Source organism: Macrobrachium nipponense, chromosome 33 (assembly GCF_015104395.2).
Source record: "Macrobrachium nipponense isolate FS-2020 chromosome 33, ASM1510439v2, whole genome shotgun sequence".
Taxonomy (NCBI): Eukaryota; Metazoa; Arthropoda; class Malacostraca; order Decapoda; family Palaemonidae; genus Macrobrachium; species Macrobrachium nipponense.
In genome coordinates this window covers 4,980,019-5,002,112 of record NC_087219.1, presented here as the reverse complement: position 1 = coordinate 5,002,112, position 22,094 = coordinate 4,980,019, and the positions used below count along the sequence as shown (strand labels likewise).

The following is a 22,094-nucleotide window of genomic DNA, read 5'->3' as shown; positions in this document are numbered from 1 at the left end:
TTCGACAATCGCACAAAAAAATGTCTGATTTTTTTCGGAAGAGTTACCGCGCGGACGTAGGGAAATTTTTTTTTTTTTTTTCATAAATTCACCGTAAATCGAAATATTGTGCTAGAGACTTCCAATTTGTTGCAAAATGAAGGCAAATGATTGAATATTACTAGAATGTTAGAGTTTTAGCTTACAATTGCGTTTTTTTACCATTTCGGTAGAGTCAAAGTTGACCGAAGGTTGAAATTTTTGCACTTATCATTATTTATATGAAAATATTTCAAAACTGATAAAAGCTACAACCATGGGTTGTTTTTAGTTGTATTGTGCACAAAATTGCGCACATTTCCATACATAAAACTTTATGTAACGGCAAATTTAAAATGGTGCAAACATTACGACAATCACACGAAAAAATTTATTGGAAGAGTTACCGCGCGGACGTAAGGAAAAAGTTTTTTCATAAATTCACCGTAAATCGAAATATTGTGGTAGAGACGTCCAATGTGTTGCAAAATGAAGGCAAATGATTGAATATTACTGGAATATAAGAGTTTTAGCTTACAATTGCGTTTTCGACCATTTCGGTAGAGTCACAGTTGACTGAAGGTTGAAATTTTGGCACTTATTGTTATTTATATGAAAATATTTCAAAACTGATAAAAGCTACAATCATGAGTATTTTTTTTGTTGTATTCTACATGAAATTGCACACATTTTCATATATAATACTCCATGTAACGAATAATTTAAAACTGTGCAAAAATTATGTCAAAGTGAAGAAATAATTTTTGTGATGTGTCACTGATACTTTTTAGTGCGATAAGAAAGAAATTCGCGCTTGCGCGCCTGTGTAACGATTGTAAACAAAACAACACCTTGATCCGTGAACTCCCAGCATCCCCCAAGGCGCGTGATTCTAAAGTTTTCGGCTGGTAGGCCTATAAGTATTTTTTCCACGAATTTTTAAAAAAACTTTTTTGAGTCGACGTATAATACGTCCAATCGGCATACGGGAGACATTTTGACTAGACGTTTAATACGTCCAATCGGCGTAAGAGGGTTAATATACAACGGCGCTGTGGTGTTGTCTGCATGAACAACCCTGTCTTGTTGCAAATTGACAAAGAGAAATGTAGGAGACCTTGATGAATGGCCCTCAGTTCTTTTACATTTATGTGAAGGTTGGTTTCCTTCTGGGACCACGACCCAGAAACCTCTCGATTCCCTAGACGGGCTCCCCAGCCTAGATCCAAAGCAGAGTAGAAATCTAGATCAGGGCTTGGAGGGAGTCTAGTCTCCCGTGAAAACTTCCTTCAGGGAGCCACCACTGTGGGTCCAACTTCATCTCCTGACTGACAGGAAAAACAACCAAAACCAGTTGAGTCTTCCTGTCCACAGGTTTTGAGTGATGACGGAGTCCCTAGTAGGCTTATCCACTGACAGGCCGAACATGACAAAAGAGAGAGGAACTTGCAAATTGTCTTGGGGGGCAGAAAAACCTGAGTCTGAGAGTTGAGAATCATCCTCATATGAAGAATCTCCTGTGTCTGAACCAAATGGAATTTAAAGATTTAGAAGAATTCCTAAATCTTGAGAGATGTAGAGTTGTCTGGAGGTCCTTTGTGCACTTCTCCTTCGAAGGGGATTGGAGAGGACAGTCGTCCAAATAAAGGCTGATGTTTATGGTGATTAGATGGAACCATTTGGCAAGAGGGGAGAGCACTCGAGAGAATACCCAAGGGGCCATGGAGAGGATAAAGCAGAGGGGCTGAAACTGGTAGACTTTCCCTTGGAAGACAAACCTGAGGTATTTCTTGGAGATTGGAAGATTGAGAATATGAAAATATGCATCTTGCGTACCCAGTGCGATCATCCAATTGCCCGGATGCGTGGAAGCCATGACTGACTGGTTTGTCTCCATCCTTCATCTTCTTTACAAAGCAACTGAGGGCGCTTACATTGAAGACCACCCTCCAGCCCCATGATGCTTTTGGAACTACAAAAGGGCAATTGTAGCATCCCTTGGAGTGAATGTCGTCTATTTCCTCTATGACTTACCTCAGAAGGAGAGAGGATACTTCCTTCAAAAGGGCCAGACATCTCTCTGACCCTCTTGGGTAGGCCGTCAAGGCATTTGGAAGAGGAAACAAAAGGAGGGGGGGGTGTCTCCAAAAACAATATGCAGTAGCTCTCTTTTAATACTCTGACAGTCCATGGATCTGCTCCCTTGAGATCCCCCTCCTCCCAGAACGAGAGAAGTCTGGATCCCTTCCCATTAAAGGGATGCTACTAAAGTGGAGAGGTGAACCTGGGGAGGAAGTGTGCAGATGAAGAACTCTTGGGGCATTGAGACGTCTGTGCCAGCAGATCCTGTATCGATTTCTTCTGCAGGTGTGACACGATATACTCTACCATTGACTGCAGAAACAGACATGGCGAGTCCAGTGGTGAAAAAAGCAAGGCAGATTTCTGGGAAGACGTGACACTCTTCTTGTGGTGAAGGAGCACCAAAATTCTCTTCTTAAAAGCTCCAAAGGCAAAGAGAGACGCGAGTTCTCAAGAGCTGTCTCGTATGGCTTTATCAGTACAAGAGAGAATGCCACATACCTCTACTGAGAAGAGACCATCTAAGCCTTTAAAATTCTGAACCTTCTTAGTGAGAGCTCCCACCATCCAATCTGACAAACTGAACACTTCAAAAACTTTGAAGGCATTACTGATGAGACGATCCAGCTCATGATGAGACGATGACTTTGGCCTAAGCCTATTCCCCTCAAGTTTATGAAGATGAGACTCGAGCATCTTCCAACTATCATCCCAATCCTTGCATTCAAAAGAATTAACCTCTCTCAAACAAACCTGTCCCCTACACTTAACACACATGGTATGTGCATCATAAGAAAACTTAGTTAACCTAGTCTTACAGCTCTCGCTACAATAGTGAAGACTGGAAACAGTAGAATCTGACATAGCTAAACTAAAAAGAAAAGAAGCTAATTGTAAAAGCGAACCAAAATAGGCAACAGCTTGACTAAACCAAAGTGAGTACATCACCAACTTCAGCATATAACAACTGGCAAATCAGGAAAGCAGGAGTGTAAAGATTGATGTGTTGTCAGTTGCCCGGCATAAAATAGAATGACGCTGTTGGCTGCAGTTACTTCCAAGCTCCTGTTGCAGTAGGCAGGGCCTGTCAACTCCCACTTTGTAACAATTGCATTGCTGCGAATATTGAATTTAGGATGCCATGCTAGCATGATTGTTAGCTAAGTAATTATTCTTGGTAAGTTACTTATATAAAAACTACATCATACACAAACTTTTTTCATACTGTATTCCCTAAACATACTAGCTGCTGAATGCTAAATATGCAAACATAACTGAAAACAATATGCAAGAAATAGAGCCATATGAGATTTAAGAAAACAAATTCATCAGTCAATGTGGTAGGAATAGTCCATGACAACGTGACATGTTTCTGCCGTTATGAATTTGCCAAACTATTTTCAAAAGGAAGCTATTAAATGAACGGCCCCTACCACTAAAGCAACTTATCATGAAAAACATTCGGGGTTATTTTCAACTCAAGGCTATCAACTATTTGCACTGTGAATTATCATTATTATTAATAGGGCTTAGGTTTTCCAAACCTCTGAGTCCCAAGTAGACTCTTCTCGGGCTGGTTCTCAGGGATCAATCCTGAGAAAAAAAAAATAAATAAATAAAAAAATAAACAAATTATAGACTTTGAGAAACCTTTAGACTTTGAGAAACCTGTCTTATTTAAAAAATTTATGATGTTATTACCTGAAAAATCTTTGCTTTCAGCAAGAATACTTTTCATTTTTGAATTCCGTAGATAAACAGATCTTTGCTGAGTCCAATTTGGGCACTCAACAAGTAAATGCTGTACTGTCATGGGTGTTTGACATCTGTTACACTTTATTGGGTCAGCATGTGGTGTTGACATTAAGTGACCAAGCGAGAATTTTGTGTGTCCTATATGGAGCCTTGCTAGGATCACCTCTTTCGATCTTTCCTCCTGTGAGGATGTCCTCCATGCATACACTTCAGTTTTTATGTTTTTAAGTTTATTTGTTGTTGGCACTGAGGCCCATTCTCTTTTCCAATCCTCGTAAATCAATGGTATAACAGATGTTATCCAGTCTGACACTAGGGCATGTGTAATTGTTGGAGGGATAGTGTAGGCCGATTTGGCAGCTGAGTCTGCATTTTCATTTCCTTTTATTCCCACGTGTGCTGGGATCCAACATATTTCTATTGATAATCCTGATTGAAGGAGTTGATGAATTTTTATTTGTATTTCCTGCACTATTTGGTTTACTGATTTATACTGTCTTATAGCATCTATAGCGCTACGTGAGTCACTGAAAATAACAAGACACTTGCTTTTGCCTCAGATATCATATCAATACTGATGATATTAAAGGGAGGCTTTTTTTTATTAACATATTTTTCGAATATGCAGATGCTCCTACTCCAACATTATTTTTGGAGCCGTCTGTATATACCATAAATTTGTTTCCTTTTCTTTTAATGTGCTCCAAAGCATGTTGGCAGTACATTTCTGTACTTGTCATTTGCTTTTTGAGTAGGTAAGACAGGGAGGTACATATCTTTATTCGATTTAAAATCCACGGTGGTGGCAATTCCATTGGTGGGTGAAAAATTGGATCCATGTTATGCAAGTTCATTATGTATTTAGCTCTTTTTGGGAAAGAGCTAGTATTAACTGCTGTTACTGGATTACAGTTTTGAAAGCAGTCAGCTGCAGGAGACGATCCCGCTTGCATTGAAAGACCTCTTTGTATTGTTATCAAATTACGGTGATGTTTTAAGGGCAACACACCTGCCTCTACCAGAGGAGAGCTTGTTGGGGACGATCGGAATGCTCCTGTGCACAATCGCATGCCTTCATGGCGCACTGCATCGAGAGTTTTTAATCCAGATTCTGAGGCGGATGAATATATTGGACAACAGTAATCTATTACGGATAAGACTGTTGCCTTGTATATCATTAATAAAATGTCTTGCTTTGCTCCCTAATTAGTGTGTGATAACTTTTTTAATATGCCATGGGCTTTGATGCCCTTGGCTTTAATGTATTTGATGTGCTCTTTCCAATTTAAATGTTGATCAAATATCACTCCTAGATACTTGATTTTTGTACAAAATTGTATTTCAGTGCTATAAAGGTGAAGTTTGATTGTTTGGTTCTTCATCCATCTTTTGTCTTTGTAGAAGACGATTGCTTTTGTTTTATCAGTTGAAAATTTAAATCCAACTGAATTTGTCCAACTACATATATTTGAAATGGCAGTACTGAGAACTCTCTGAGCATGTCTCAAATTACTACTCGTATAGTAAATGACAAAGTCATCAACATATAAACTGTTTTTTACACCACTTGATAAATTTATAGTAATGTCATTGATTGCTAAAACAAACAAAGTACAGCTCAAGACACTACCTTGAGGGATTCCTTCTTCCAGTTTATAGGTTACCGAGTAGGAATTTTCAACTGTTACTTGAAAAGTTCTGTTTGTTAAAAAGTTCTTAATAAATATTGGTAAGTGGCCTCTTAGTCCCTTGGAGTGGAGTTTTTGCATGATGTTATGTTTCCATGTTGTAAAGTATGCTTTTTCTATAGAAAAAAAATATAGCTACTGTTAATTTCTTTTGTTCAAAGCCTTTTTTGATATGATCTTCTAAATGTGTTAAGGGATCTAGGGTTGATCTGCCAGCTACTGAACCAGATTGTGTTGGTGTTAAAATGGATTCTTTGGTTATTACATACGTTAATCATGCATTAACCATTTTTTCTAAGATTTTGCATAGACAACTTGTTAGGGATATCGGTCTATAATTGGATGGATTACTTGCATCCTTTCCTGGTTTATTCATTGGAATTATTATGGCATGTTTCCATTCATCAGAAAAGACACGTTTTAGCCAGATACTATTACAAAATTTTAATAAATATGATTTAGCTATAGGAGCTAATTTTTCTATCATTTCAAATATTTTATCATATCCTGGTGCGGAGGGATGACAAGAGTTGATGGCATTATCTAGTTCATCCATGTTAAAAATATAATTATATTCCAGGTCTTCAAGAGTTTCAAAATTGAGTATTATATTTTCATTTAGTTTTCTGATATTTTGAAAATGTATATCTAGGCTGGAGTAAGCACTGATGTTTTCAAAATGCTTTCCAATTATATTTGATATTTCATAAGTATCATGGTATATTTTTCCATTTAAATGTATTGCACTTCTTGGAGGTCTTATATGTTCTCCATTGATTTTCCTTATCTTTTGCCAGATATCCCTTGTGGATGTGTTTGAAGATATGTTTGAGACATACAGTGGGGCCTCGCTTAGTCACAGATCAGCAATCACGGATTCAGTTAATCACGGGTTTTTCCTCGGACCACTTCTCAATCTATATCACTGGCATGAATCGCAGCATCGAGGGCTTGTCCGTTGTAGGCTAAGCCTCGTCCGGTTCCGATAACCAGCAAATGCATGAACAGATTCACATTATGATATTAACTGACAGTAAAGGTAATAAAACCATTCTCATCTTATATATTATTGGCATATCTTCATAATATTATAGCCTATTCATGGAATAATTCCACATCATTGACATCAACTTGTAGTTGAACGGCCAGCAGAAATGTAAACATTGAGTTACACTTAACAGCACCTTTGCCATTCTTAACCTTTTAGAAATGTTAATAGTAGTAGTGTAATTACAGTAGTAATAACATTTAGGAAAACATTACTTTTCAATTCGAACTTCATTATTGTTTTGGTATAACGTAATCAACTTCTCTGAACACTGCATTCATACAAACGATAATTGTCATAGATTATCGTATTGTTGTTTGCGATCGGCGACGAAGCGTAAATGTAATAAAACCATTTTTACCTTATATATTATTGTCATATATTCATAATAAAACGCATATCTTATATAATATTGGCATAAATCTTCATAATAAAAAGCCTCTTCAAGGAAAAATTCCTTGGGGAATGCATTTTTCAAAAGACAAAAATGACAATTTGTCGAAAATTGCATTTTTCCTAACTATGCAAACCTGAGGTCCTTTAACAATAGGAAGTAGCTAGCGGCAGCTGGAACGGTCGTAAGCTTCGAACAAGGGGAGAACGGTAGTTAACTGCTTGTCCGATCGTCACTGGGAGGTAAACAAATCACTTTTGCTTTTGGCCCATGCAAAATACGCAGAGTGAGGGGTGGCATGAGGAGGGACTATATGTAAAGGACCTCAGGTTTGTATAGTTAGGAAAAATGCAATTTTCGACAAATTGTCATTTGTTCCGATACGTAATACAAACCATCGGTCCTTTAACAATAGGAAGACTCACTTCTTGGTGGGAGGAATCTGAGTCTTTTGATGAACAGACTGGTGTTCGTCCATCCTGGAATGCCTCCCTGGTCGTAAGAGCGAGGGAGGGATCCAAGCCTCTGTCCGATTGATCGGGGTGTGCACCGCAGGATCAATGGTCAGACCTCTGGGCCGAGTACTAAGAGAGAGGCAAGCGTATCTCTTCGTACCAGCATTGTAAGAACTTTTTCCTTTACATGAGCAAATATAAAGCAATGGGTTTGTCTCATGTAGGCATCCACTTTCTCCCCCTTGTTGGAGAAAGTGGTGGATATACACTCCTATCTCTAGTTAAAGAGATAGGATGGAGCTCGGTTGAGTAGCTTACCTGCATCTGACTCCCTTCCAGCGTGGTAACGACCGTATCCCTCTGCCCACAGGTAGAGGTAGAGAAAGATGGTGAAGAGAAGCCAGTCACTCTCTCATTCGCACATTCATTCTCCCAGTCATACCAGGAATCGATGCTGTTCTGCCTGCTCGGGTGCTGGGTAAGCTTACACAACGTGTTGAGCAGCCACCACAGTCCCAAGGAAAAAGTATCCAAGGACTTGTGGGCAATATCCGAAGGTAGAAGGACGTGAAGGTGGTCTGGTTGGCCCAGACACCTGCCTTCAGGACCTGCGCCACGGAGAAGTTCTTACGGAACGCTAAGGAGGGTCCGATACCTCTCGGTCGGAGCGTACGGATGTCGTCGCTACCATCAGCCTCGTACACTCTCCTGATCACCTCACGCAGCCAGAAAGAAAGCGTGTTCTTGGAAACTTCTTTCTTGGTAACCCCAGTGCTAACGAAGAGGCGTCGACACTCAGGCCTGAGGTGTCAGTTCTCTTCAGATAGCGCCGTAGCGCCCTCACAGGACAAAGCAGCATCTCATCCGCATCGTTATCGGTGAAGTCCAGAAAGGGAGGGGATCGTGAAAGACTCGAACCTGTCGTCAGGGATCGACGGATTCTGAGTCTTGGCTACGAAGTTCGGGACGAAATCGAGCGTCACAGATCCCCAGCCTCTGGTGTGTTTAACATCATAAGAAAGACCATGTAGTTCCCCTACTCTCTTCGCCGATGCCAGGGCCAGCAAGAAGAGGGTCTTGAGGGTCAGATCCCTGTCTGACGACTCTCGGAGTGGCTCGAAGGGTCTTCGAGTCAAACTCCTAAGGACGAGAGTCACATCCCACGCAGGGGGCCTGAGTTCCCTGGGTGGGCAAGACCTTTCAAAGCTCCTCATTAGCAAGAAATCTCGAACGAGTTCGAGATGTCCAGTCCCCTCCCCCCTCAGTTTTAGGACGAGCGCCAGTGCTGCTCTATATCCTTTAACTGTGGGTACTGAGAGGAGCTTCTCTCGGCGAAGAAACACGAGGAAATCCGCTACCTGCTGAAGAGTGGCTCTGAGAGGAGACAGACCCTGTCTACGACACCAACCACAGAAGACGGCCCACTTCCCCTGGTACACAGCTGCAGAGGACTGTCGGACGTGTCCAGCCATCTCTGTTGCTGCGCTACGAGAAAAGCCTCTCGTTCGCAAGAGATGGTGGATAACAGCCAGCCGTGAAGTTGAAGGGACTGGACTGCTTGGTGGTACCGTTCTACGTGTGGCTGGGCTAGAAGGTTGTGCCAATTGGGCAGCTCTCTCGGTGCGTCCGCAAGAAGAGCCAGCAGGTCCGGATACCAAACGGCTTGAGGCCGTTTGGGAGCCACCAGGATCATTCTGAGATTGGGAGTGAAACACCGCGCTCGACTGATCACTTTCCGAATCAGACAGAAGGGAGGAAAGGCGTAGGCGAAGAGGTTGTCCCAGGGGTGTTGGAGAGCGTCCTCTGCAGCTGCCCATGGGTCCGGCACGGCTGAAAAGAAAACCTGAAGTTTTCTGTTGTGCCGGGTGGCGAACAGGTCTACGACCGGTCGCCCCCACAGGTTGAAGAGCCTTTCCGCCACGTCTTGGTGTAGAGACCATTCGGTCCCTATCACCTGATCCCGACGGCTGAGCTTGTCTGCTACTACATTCCTCTTGCCTGGAATGTAGCGTGCTGACAGCTCTATCGAGTGAGCCGTGGCCCACTCGTGCACCTGCACCGTCAACTGATGGAGCGGAAGAGACACTAGCCCCCCCTGCTTGTTGACATATGCCACTACTGTGGTGTTGTCGCACATCAACACCACTGAGTGTCCCACCAAGCGGTCCTGAAACTCTCGGAGAGCGTTGAACGCCGCCTTGAGTTCCAGGACATTGATGTGAAGGTGCTTTTCGTGATGGTCCCACCACCTGCAGTCAGCAACTCCTCCAGGTGTGCGCCCCATCCCTCGGTCGATGCGTCTGAGAACAGAAGCATCTCCGGGGGGGAGTGCGTATGGGCACTCCTCTTAAGAGGTTCTTGTCGTCGAGCCACCAGGCTAGGTCCTGCCTCACCTTGTCCGTGATAGCCACGGGAAAGTAAGGAGGATCCTTGGCCTGAGACCAACTCTCCCTTAGCCTCCACTGGAGAGACCGCAGGTGAAGACGCACGTGAGGGACTAACTTCTCGAGTGACGACAGATGGCCAATCACGACTTGCCATTGCTGTGCTGCCCTGTTCCTGCCGAGACAGGAACCGGCCGGCTGCCTCCCTGAATTTGCTGATACGCAAGTCTGCGGGAAAGACCTGCCCTGCTACCGTGTCTATCAGCATACCCAGGTACTTCATCTTCTGCTTGGGTTCGAGATCGGACTTCTCGTAGTTTATCACGATCCCCAGATCGCGACAAAACTTGAGGAGTCGATCTCTGTCCTGTAGCAACTGCGAGCGGGAGCTCGCCAGACTAGCCAATCGTCGATATACCTCAGAAGACGTATCCCGTGCCGAATGGGCCCAAGCTGACACCAGAGAGAACACTCGCGTGAACACCTGTGGGGCGGTTGAGAGACCGAAACAAAGTGCCCTGAATTGGTACACCGTCCCGTCGAAGATGAAGCGGAGGTACTTTCTGGAGGACTGATGGATGGGTATTTGAAAATACGCGTCCTTCAAGTCCACTGAATGCATGAAATCGTTCCCCCTGATCGAGTCGAGCACCGAGCGTGCCGACTCCATCGTGAACCGCGTCGTGCTAACGAAGCGGTTCAGGGGAGAGAGGTCTATCACCGGACGCCAGCCCCCCGATGCCTTCTCCACTAGGAAGAGGCGGCTGTAAAAGCCCGGTGACTGGTCCTCCACGATTTCTACAGCTCGTTTCGCCAGCATGGTCTTGATCTCCTGTCGAAGAGCGTTGTCCTTTGCTGATCCCCGGACATAGGTCTGTAGATGGACCGGTTTGGAGATGAGGGGGGGCCGAGACTCGAAGGGTAGTAGATACCCCTCCCGAAGGACGTCTACTATCCAGTTTCTCGGCGCCGTAGCGCTGCCAGTCGCCCAAATGGCTCGCCATGGGCACCCCCCCACTTCGGCAGCAGGTGAGGGGGAACGCCGTCCCTAGCGTTTCCCTCCTCGTTTCGACTTCTTTCCACCACCTCCTCGGGGAAAGGAGGGCTGGGAGGAGGGCTGGTTACGGCCTCCTCTAGCAGAAGTTGAAACAGCAGGAGTCTTCACACGGGGCTTGGACGGTGCAACCGTCTTCGCCGCCGTGGAAGCGCTAGCCAAGCTCTTTGGTTTGGCCGCAGTCGCTCGAGATTGCCCAGTAACCTTCGAGACTGCCTGGTGAACTAAGCGGTCACTGTCGTCAGTGCGCCGCCTTTCCACCGCAGTGTCCACCATCTCTCCAGGAAAGAGAGCTGGGGAACTCCTAAGAGGTCCATTTCGAAGCCCGAGTGCCGCCTCACGCCGACCCCCTTGGTCACTCTGGTAAGGACTGCGTCCCTACGTCGAAGAACCAAGTTGGCCCACAGGTTAGCAGTCTGATGGGCGAGGTAAGAGATCGCTCTTCCTCCAGACTGGCACAGTCTCCTAAAAGAAGCGTCGTCTTCGAGAGCAGAACTCCCGGAGCCGGCCGCTACTTTGGATATTGTGAGGGACCACAAATCCAACCAGGAAACTGCCTGGAATGCCGCCATAGCGGTAGATTCCAGGGCAAGTGCCTCCTGCTGCGAGAACCATAGGTTCTCCGACAGGAGCTGCTGCAGGGACACACCTGGAGTCAGCCTCGCTAACTCCGGGTTAACCTGTTTCGGCAGTATCGGGTCTTCCGAAGGCACGTAGAATCGCCTCTGCCGCTGTAGAGGAGGAGGAAGCAGCTTAGAAGACCGTCCGGACTTTAGCGAGTCCTCCCGTCCTGAGACGAGATTCTCCACCTGATCCAGGACTGAGTCTGCAAGCTCTGATCGCGGTAACCCCACCATCATTTTGGGCTCCCTCTTGGGACCCCAAAATGATTCGAGCCGGGACGTGGCTCTGCCGGTGGTAGCGGCGATCCTTCCGCAAGGTCATTATGCAGACGCATCAGCTTAATGACCTCTGCAAAGTTCCTCTGTATTTCGGGAGTTACTGCGTCTTGTGGAGTAGGACCGTCCAGTCCCTCCAGCAAGAGCAGGTCCCGCGATACTCCTCCTTCAGGAGGAGGAACAGCGACAGACCCCTGACGGTCGCCTCCAACTACTCGCGCGTATGTTCTGGTCGGTCCTAAAACCGTGCCTGAGCCATACGGCGTCATAGCCGGGTCACGAGCGGCGCACCTCTCGTGATCGCTCCTCGGTACCTCGCTCCTCCCGGTATAGCCCGAGGAGGTTGAAGGTATGGGAGAGGCAGACCTGACGCTCCCCCCTCGCTCGCTGGCAGGACCAGCGTGAGTGGAGGGCTGCTGCTGATCGTCAACCCGCAGTGACGGTCGAGCAGCAGGCCTAGCCTTGCCGCTCGCCTGGGGCGATAGGCTCGGCTGAGAACGTCGAGACCGATCTCTAGCGTCAGGCGAGCTGCCGCTGGTCACCGTCTCCGCCCGGTCCCATCGGGAGCGGCGGACGGGTGACCTGCTAGGCTCTCTGTCGCGTCGAGACCGGCCAGCGTCCTCTCGGCGCGTCGAGCCGCTGGTACCAGCCGTGGCTGGTACCGGCGGCCGCGGGGACTCCTTCCTCGCCTCAACCCGTGGCTGGTCAGCGACCGTCACGTCAGCCCGAGCAGCCAGTTGATCGCTGCGAGAGCGTCCACTGGCCTGGCGAGAGTCGTGTGCACGACTCTCGCCAGTCTTCTGCTCCGTGCCGCGTCTGACGGCTAGAGCAGGGGGAAGCGCCGCTGTCTTGACGGCGAGCGAGCTCGGGCGTCAAAACTTTGGCTGGACGGTCTCCCTTGGAAGAGTGTCCACTCGGTGCTTCTCGCGAACGAGAAGCGGCCGAGACGGAACCTGGTTTAGCGGCAGAACCGCTAGCACCAGGTGAGGACGCACCAGCCGAGGCTGGTGCACCTCTGGTCCCCGTCGACTTCTTCTTTGCAGAAGAAGCGACGGGCCCCGCCCGTTCCCGAAGGAACAGGAGGACCAGCAGAAGAGCTCCCCGACTCGCCTGAGCGAGCCGGGCCCTTAGAAGATCCCGAAGGAGTCTTCTTAGGGGGGGAGGAGGCAGCCTTCTTCTTCTTCGGCTGTTTAGCCTTAGAAGTCGAAGGGGAAGGAGAGGCAGCAGACGACGAAGAAGACGACGAAGACGACGACGACACCTTCTTCCTCTTCCTCTTCTTCTTCGCCAGGCTCCGCAGGACAGACGTCAGGTCTTCCATCCAGGAGGGAGCCGGGGCAGTTGCCGAAGCAACAGGGCCCGACTGCACCTGTCCGGAAAGACCTGAGACTGTGACAGCACCACCAACAGCAGGAACAACAGGAACAGGTCCGGGAACAGCAGGAACGGCAGGAACATCTGAAAGGGAATGAGCAGCAGGAACCTGATCTGAAAGGGAATGAGCAGCAGGGACAGCAACAGGTACGGCAGGCACGGCAGGTACCACAGGAGAGCCAGGCGTCCTGTCGGCAGCTACCGTCATCCTCGGCACTGGCGGCAGGTCCAGGGGGTACTCTTGGGGCAGCGGAAGTCCGGGGTCGGCAATACAAAGAACCCAGGTGGCGGTGGCACCGTCCTCTTTGGCACGGCAGGAATTGGTTTTTGAATTGCAGCCGTGGGTGTTACCGACATCACATGTGGTGTGTACAACCCAAGTGGGGGCGGTGGCATCTCATATGCTGGTGTAGAAATTGTAGTGGTAGTAGTGGTTACCGTACCATGAGTGACCACTGCCGACCCCGCCAACCGCTGAATCAACCCCTGTATGCTAGGCACTCCCTGCAGTCCCAGCGACTCCCACACCTGTCCCAGGTCGTCCTTCGCTGATGGCACACCTGCGGAAGCAACAGTCGGGTTAGTTAGAGGGGTTTCCTCGCGCTTGGGGGGAGAAGAACCCCACCCAGAGCGGACGGAAGACCCCGAGTACAACTGGACGTCCGGGTAGCGGGCGCCCTCCTCCACACTCGACGGATCGAGAGAGGAGAAGGACTCCGCTACCCCCCCCGCAGGGGAAGGCGCGAAACGTGGGGGCTGGCCGGGGGGCAGGAAAGATGACGAAGTATCCGTTACCAAAGGAGTCACTGGACTTTCCGATGACTTCTTGGGCGGCCTAAGTCTCTTCCTGCCCTCGTACAGAACCCACTGCGCCTCGGACCAATGCATACAAGTTACACATGGCTCGTTGCAGGAGCACTCTCGCCCCCGACAACAAGTACAAACCTCGTGTGGATCAACATCCACAAATGATCTGAATCCGCCACATCTACGCCCCTCCAGCCCGGGACACACTCTACGGGCGACTGGGGGGCGCGGCGAAATCTCCATTTCTTCATCACTCATCATTAATGAACAAAAGAAATGCAAAGTACTTACAATTACTCTCAATCACACTAGGAAAAGAGGGCATATACTCAAAACTCAAAGCAAACGACAAAGCGGGCAGAGCGATGACGAGCACGTCCTATCCACACACGGCCGAAAGCAAAAGTGATTTGTTTACCTCCCAGTCGCGCGGCACGCGACGATCGGACAAGCAGTTACTACCGTTCTCCCCTTGTTCGAAGCTTACGACCGTTCCAGCTGCCGCTAGCTACTTCCTATTGTTAAAGGACCGATGGTTTGTATTACGTATCGGAACAAATACACTTTACATGTTTACAGCATGCAATGATTACTCTATTTCGATGTGAATACATTAATTTTACAGTATGGTACTCTAAGCAGTACAGTAACTATTTTTTTTATCATAAATGTATATTCATTCACAAAAAAAAAAAAAATACGTATGACAACCATGACGTCACCAAACCTAGTCTCGTTGGTACATACTATTTTTACACAATGTGAGTGGATACACCGTTCTACAAACTACCGATGTATTTTTACGTAAGTATCCTCTAAATTCTGTCATAAATCACTTTACTTACTTTTTTTGTGGAGCCCAAATACTACGTATATCCCCGGGAAATTAACGAAATCTCGAATTTTATCATAGAGCAAGATTCACTAATTACTGTGTTTTCTTCTTCTTTTCATGACTAAATGCATTTTTAGGATACACTCATTTACAAATTTTCAAATACTATGAGTGTAAATAGCAAAATCTCTCTCTCTCTCTCTCTCTCTCTCTCTCTCTCATCACTTACAGAAAAAACTATATTACTGATCTATTATTCTGTGATTTACGAAACTGCTTCAATACAACTTTTATAGTTGACTCAATGATTTTCACATTATAACAGTATACAAAAGAATATCTTATCACTATCCAAGTTTCATTTCTTATCACCATAAAAATATTTAAAATACAAATTTCATTGTGTTATTCTTCAGCTAAGCTAGTAACAGTATTCTCGTCCCAAGCTGCTCTCTCAAGCTATTCAACAGTTACTCTCATCCCAAGCTGCTCTCTCTCTCTCTCTCATCACTTACAGAATAAAACTATATTACTGATCTTTTATCTCTCTCTCAATGAAATATGAATTACTGTATCATAATACCATAAACTATTATGTACAAAGTTAAAAATAATAATAATTCCATTAATAAATTAGTTTCTTTTAGCAACTAAATTGTTTTCCAAAATAATTCTTTCGGTAATAAACGTGCATCACCTGATTCTAAACGTAAACAAAAGACAAAAATAGATTTTTATTGCTGTATTTTGCTGTTTATACATTAATATTATAGTTTGGTGCTGTAATCATTACAGTAAATCATGTAGTTTTTTATCATAAATATGTTCATTCACGAAATAGATATACAATGTACTTTTAGTTTGGTGCAGCAGCCAAATCATGAAAATAGAAAGGAATTGTTAGGTAATTATACTTTTGTTTGCTGATCTGATGAAGGGGAAATTGAAGATAAGAAAGAATAACTTTGAAACTGTCTTGAATTTAGTTTAAGGTGATAGTTGAAGACATATTTGGTGCTTGAACTAAAGTAGGCAGTTATAAACATTGAAATAGTGGTCTTGGGTGGGTTAATTATTAAAGTAGGCAGTTTAAAGCAATTTTTAGGAGGGGTACCAGGATAACACAGGTATTTACTTATCACGGGGGGTTCTGGGCCCTATCCCCGCGATTAACGAGTCCCTACTGTATTCCTTCCATGATGTGATTTTTTCCGCTATTACCGTTTTTCTAAATTTGGCTGTATATTTGTTATATAGTGGTTTAATGTGGTTAATTGTTATGTTTGTTTTAACTATTTTGTTTAATATGTTTATATTATAGGGCATTTTGTTGAGTGATTTAAGGCGAGTTTTGAATCTGTTTAGATTGCGACCCAATTTATGTTTTATTTTACTTAAGGTTGTTAAGGTTGGGTCGGGGGATTTTGTAGAATGTGATATGGTTTTTGGAATACTTTTATCTGCAGCATTTATTATGAAGTTTGAGAAGGATTCACATGTAGTATTGTGATCTTCGTTATCATTATGTGGGAATGGTGGTATGTTTCATATGTATAGGAAATATTTATGCGAGTTAGCTTTTTGAATATTATATCTTGTAAGTGGCAATATTTTGATATTACTTAAGTAGTTCAGAATGACTGAGAAATGGTCACTTGTGTATGAATCGTCTAGGACGTTCCATTCGAATTTCTCAGCTACATCATTTGAACATAATGAAATGTCAATTGAAGAAAAGGTTAGGTGTGTATTTGAAAAATATGTTGGAACTTCACTTTCATTGAGACAACACAGGTTGTGTTTCATTATAGTTTTTTCTATGTTGATTCCGGATGTGTCAGTGGGGTTATTAGTATCCCATAATGGATTATGTGCATTAAAATCTCATACTATAAGTACGGGTTCCTGTATACTTTTGCTAATATGTTCAGAAAAATCACTCAAATTTGCATCGAAATTTGCTTGGTTATATAAATTACAAATAGTGATTTTACTTTTGTCAGGCATATACAGTTTAATTGATGTTATGGCATAGATGGTATGTCGAAAGGTTCATATGTAATGCTATTATGAACGTATATGGCTGTGCCTAATTTTCCACTGTCAGTTGGTGAATAACAGGCAATTTTATAGTGTTGGATATTTGTAGGGTTACTTCCTATATGTTGTAGACATATGCATATTGGGTTATGGTCTCGTAGGATTCTTTGTAATTCACCCAGATGTAGTCGGGTTAAGAGACCATTTATATTCCATTGAATGATTTTATATTCCATTATTGGGAGGAATTGGTTTTAAATTCTGTAAATTGATAGCTGATTTTACTTTGCCCCATAGTTTATATGCATTTAAATTTATTTGTGGTTTTTTAATCGTTGTACAGGCGGTCCCCGGGTTACGACGGTTCCGGCTTACGACGTTCCGAGGTTACGACGCTTTTTCTTAAATATTCAATGGAAAAATCCGTCCTGGGTTACGACGCTTGTTCCGAGGTTACGACGCTGACGCTTCCGACGCTCCGAGTTAACGACGCTTTTAAAAAACTCATACTATGATAAAAATCCTTTATAGTTTAGCACAGTATATTAATAAAAATAAGTTTCTGGTTAGATTACAACAAAAATTTGAGGTTATGATGATTTTCGACACTTTTCATGACGTATTTTTCTATGTTTTTTAGTGACGCCTCATATGCGGAACTAGTTTCCGAGCGAAGTTTACATATAACAGTCCAAAAGCACAAATAATGAAAAAAATCATTGCTTGTTTCCAGTAATAATAACAAAACGAAGTTTCTGGTTAGATTACAACGAGAGAGAGAGAGAGAGAGAGAGTTAAGGACAGAGAAGTGTTCGTTTCGTTAAACGGCCTCTGACTCATGCCAGTAAATGTTTTGTTGATACTAATAATATAAGCCTATTTAAAGATACGTTTACCTTAATTAGTCTATATGATACGTAAATAGTAATCAACTGTTCTTGTAGCCCTCAAGATTTGGCAAAATTGAAGTATCCAAAGAGAGACATTATCCAGTACACTGGAACCTTGACATGCGAATTTAATTTGTTCCGTTACCATCGTCGTATATCAAAACAGTTGTATCTCAAAGCATTTTTTCCCATTTAAAATAATGTAATATGTATTAATCCGTTCTAGCGGTATGAAACCACACCTAAACACAGCTAAATTACATATAATGTGCACAATTTATACACAAATAAACGAGTAATAACACACATAATGATAAAATAACATAGCAATGTGATAAATGATAATAAATGTTAATAAAATCAATTAAAAAAAGAAAGGAATTTTACTTACCACAATGAAAGATGACGTGAGGCGTAGGGAAGGGTGGCAGGGAACGATTTGTTCTCTTTTTATTTACGTATGTACACTAATAACTACGTAATAAACACAAATGAAATAACATTGCTAAACTAATTTTTATTTTTTTATTTTAATCAGTTTGTAGTATAGAAATAATGTTGATGCCTTTGGAAGGTTTTATGCTTTGCTATAATTTCATGTTTTGCTTCCATCGAAATCATTTTCTTGGGTTTTTTCTTATCACCTGCTTTGTCTTTAGCTTTGAGACCCATGGTTAATAATAAAATAGACAAAATAACACGAAAAAATAGGCGCAAATACAACAAACTAAACAACGCCGTGTTAACATGCAGCACCAACAAACAAACAGACTGAACGCCATTTATCGGTCGCCTATACAACTAACACTCATCGAAAAATCATATCTCAAATATTTCGTTGTATATCAAAGTTTATATTTTCGCAAATTTTCTGTTGTATCTCAAAACATTCGTATATTAGGGCAATCGTATGTCAAAGTTCTAGTGTAATTTGATCAGAGAGAGAGAGAGAGAGAGAGAGAGAGAGAGAGAGAGAGAGAGAGAGAGAGAGAGAGAGACGCCTTGGCAACAATGGTCACCGTCTCGGGGATTGACGTAACATTTATTTTCTGAACAGATAGGACAGAAAAGTGTTCGTTTCATTAAACGGCCTCTGACTCATAGCAGGAAATGTTTTGTTGATACTAATATATAAGCCTATTTAAAGATACGTTTACTTTAATTAGTCTATATGATACGTAAATAGTAATCAGCTGTTCTTGTAGCCCTCAAGATTTGGCAAAATCACTCCAGGTTGTACATAAAACTTCAAGAATGTAGTGTCACCAGAGGATTACAATAGTTTTTACCTTCAAGAACCAGCATTCTTTTATGAAATAACTCCAGGTTGTACATAAAACTACAGGAAACCAACATGTAGTGTAACCAAAGGATTACAAGTAAGGTTTTTATAACTTTTTTTATTAGTTTAAGACATATTTTCCCAAGCGTCGTTCCAGCTTACGACGATTTTCGGCTTTCGACGGGTCTCAAGAACGGAACCCCGTCGTACCGGGGACTGCCTGTATTTGTAATGTTGGTTATTAGATTCTCCAGCTGTTTGTTTTTCATAATTGTATATTAATGTCAAGTTTTTATTTTATAATTTCCTTTTTGTATTTTAAGGACTCAGAACATAATTCGTTCTCATGTTGGTGTGTTGAAGGGCACCTCCTTAATTTAGTAAAATTGTATACAATTTCGTACTGTGTCCTCTGTCTTGGTAGTTAATTGGTCATATGTACTTACAAAGCATTCATTACAACCACAAGATGAGGCATGTTTGGTTCAGAAGTATTTGGTCTAGCTTTAGAAATTTCTGGTTTTGTAATTCTATTGGTCCTTTTCTGTAGTGATAAGGACTGTTGGTTTGAGGGGTTATTTGCTTTGTTGTTGTTAATGGAATATTTGGGTCTTGTGGATGGTTGGGGGGTGATAGTTATATTTTGGTTTGGTTTAATGGTATGATTTTCATTAGTATTATTTGATGGGAATTGTAAAGAGTGATCTTTACTGTCCAGATGTTGGCTGTTTGATTGAGATTGAGGGCAATTGTGTATTTCCACTTGTGATGAGGTTAGTTTAATATCTTTTTTAAAATGTTCTCCTGGTGTAGTTGGAGTTTCTTTGGATTGATTGTAATTTTCAATATTTACTTTTTTTTCTTTAGGTGGGGTTCGTTCCAGTATTCTTTTCTTTTTGCCAGTTCGATTATTATCATTATTTAACTCCTCTTCCCTTGGAAGTTCTTTTCCATGGATAACTGGATCATCTATGTTAGTGGTGGTATTGGTTGTTGTAATATCACTTTTATTTTGGGCTTCAGTATTATTGATATGAAATTTAGTTTCCATATTTATATTATCTTGTTTGTTATTGTGCTGCTTGATGTCTTGATTTTTAGTCACATTTGAAAAGGTGGGGGTTTTGGATGGATTATTAACTCCTCTTACTTTTAGCTGACTGACATTCCTGTCCTATTTATTAACAACTGAAGTTCTGTGTTATATTGGTAAAAAGAGCACTCCTTAGATTTTGCGTGATGGGCTAGTCTACAATTAATACATTTTGGTTGATTACAGTTCCAATTAGTGGTATGGTCATCTGATGCGCAGACTGCACATACTGCCTTATTACGGCATTTTTTGTACGAGTGTCTATACCTTGAGCACTCTGTACATTGTAGTGGTTTTGGAACATAAGGACGAACTTCTCTATTTTGTCCAAGAATTTTTATTTTAAATGGTAGGTCTTGGCCTGTAAATGTTATTTTGGCAATGTTGATATTTCTAAATCGTGGATATTGTTATATCTCAATTTTAAGGAGTCTAGCAGTAGTTGTTTTGAAGGAAGCTCCTGCTTCGTGGCTTGTAATTGTTACTTTTATGTTATTTATCTCTGTTATACTTAAAAAGGCAGTGGACTGCTTTTTATTGGTTACTTGGATAAGCCATTCATTGTCCTTGATGTGTCTGCATTCCATGTCTTGCGTTGGATATATGTTAAGTAATTTGTTTTCTAGTATCGCTGCTGAGATTTTGTTGTCAGCTTTGAGAATTAGAAATCTTGACCAGTTATCTGGTCCAAAGAGGTCATCAAAATGTACCAATGTGGGATCAAGTCGGTAATTTTTGTTTCTTTTTGGTCCTTGTTTTATGTATGTTGCTTGTCTATTATGATTTTTATATTTTTCTGTATTGTTGGGAGGATTATTTGTCTCTAATTAAAGATTATTGTTCATCATATATGGTTCCATTGTTACGATATTGGAGTTTACCAATTTATTTTTGTTTGTTTCTTTTTTATTTATGCACTCTATTTGGTTTTCTGGCTCTGCTGCTTTACTTGGAACAGGGTGTTCCTTTGTATCATTTATAGCACTTTCACTACTTGTGGCAGTACCATGGAAATTCGGGAGTGATGTGCCAATAGTCATCAACTGTGCCGGAGTTTTTCCATCATGGGGCCCAGGGGTACTCAAATCATTCATTTCATTAATCATAAATTTGAGATGAGATTACAAAAAAAAAAATCTTGAAAAGATATCATTGGCCCTTTGCAAAGTTAAATCTTCCGCCAAAGGCACAAGTGAGAAAGGACTCCCAAATGTCCACATCCCTACCCTACCCAAAAAGGGGATGGCATAACATGATTAGTATGGCCCAAGTGTAAGCAGAACCCGCTTGCTAGGACTAAGAGTATAACAATAAAACAATTATCCCCATCCTAATCACATTATGGGCAAACTGGATAGAATGCTGAGAGTTCTATTCCTAGAACCAGGCCCCCCTGGAATCCGTGGTCCAGCTCCACAGAATAGTTCCGCCTGAAAAACAGGTCCAAACATTGTCGGGTAGATGATGGATCTACCACAGTTCTCACTATTTAGCTTCGGATTTAACTCCACGTTAAGCCATGATATGTTTTCTCATCTATTTGCTTTCAAAAATTTTGGCAAAAATTGAAAAGTCCACAGAAGTTAACTTGAAAATATATAATGTCATATGAGACTCTTGGGTTCGAGAGCCCCCTCACCACGTCAAGGTGGTCCCATAATGAGGGGGCACTGTGAATAAAGAACTTGAAAATCTTTATTAAATTACAGTAAACGTACTTATCAGAAGTGGTAACTTACGTCTCTTCATCATGCTCCTTTATTTTATCATGGAGTGCCATCATTTCAGTGAGCTCTTCGTCTTGTGTTGAACATACTTCCTTAAGCTGTGATATCACCTGGACAAATCAAGAGATCACTTTAAAACTTTCATAGCTGAAACGATGCCTAACAAGTCAGACAAAAATTAAAATAAATGGATGCCATAGACATATACAACAGTGATTTTATCTAAAACCTCTCACCTAATCCTCTCACCACAAAATAAAAATAAATAC

General features: G+C 42.7%; 1 protein-coding gene across 1 annotated transcript in view; it reads right to left on the bottom strand.

Moving 5' to 3' along the window:
• The window catches only part of LOC135202931 (citron rho-interacting kinase-like), a 220,205-nt gene that overhangs the window by 76,144 nt on the left and 121,967 nt on the right, over window positions 1-22,094 (bottom strand). The window contains exon 22 of the mRNA XM_064232395.1: window positions 21,838-21,935. Coding sequence (XP_064088465.1) covers window positions 21,838-21,935 — 98 coding nt within the window. The remainder of the gene's footprint in view (window positions 1-21,837; window positions 21,936-22,094) is intronic.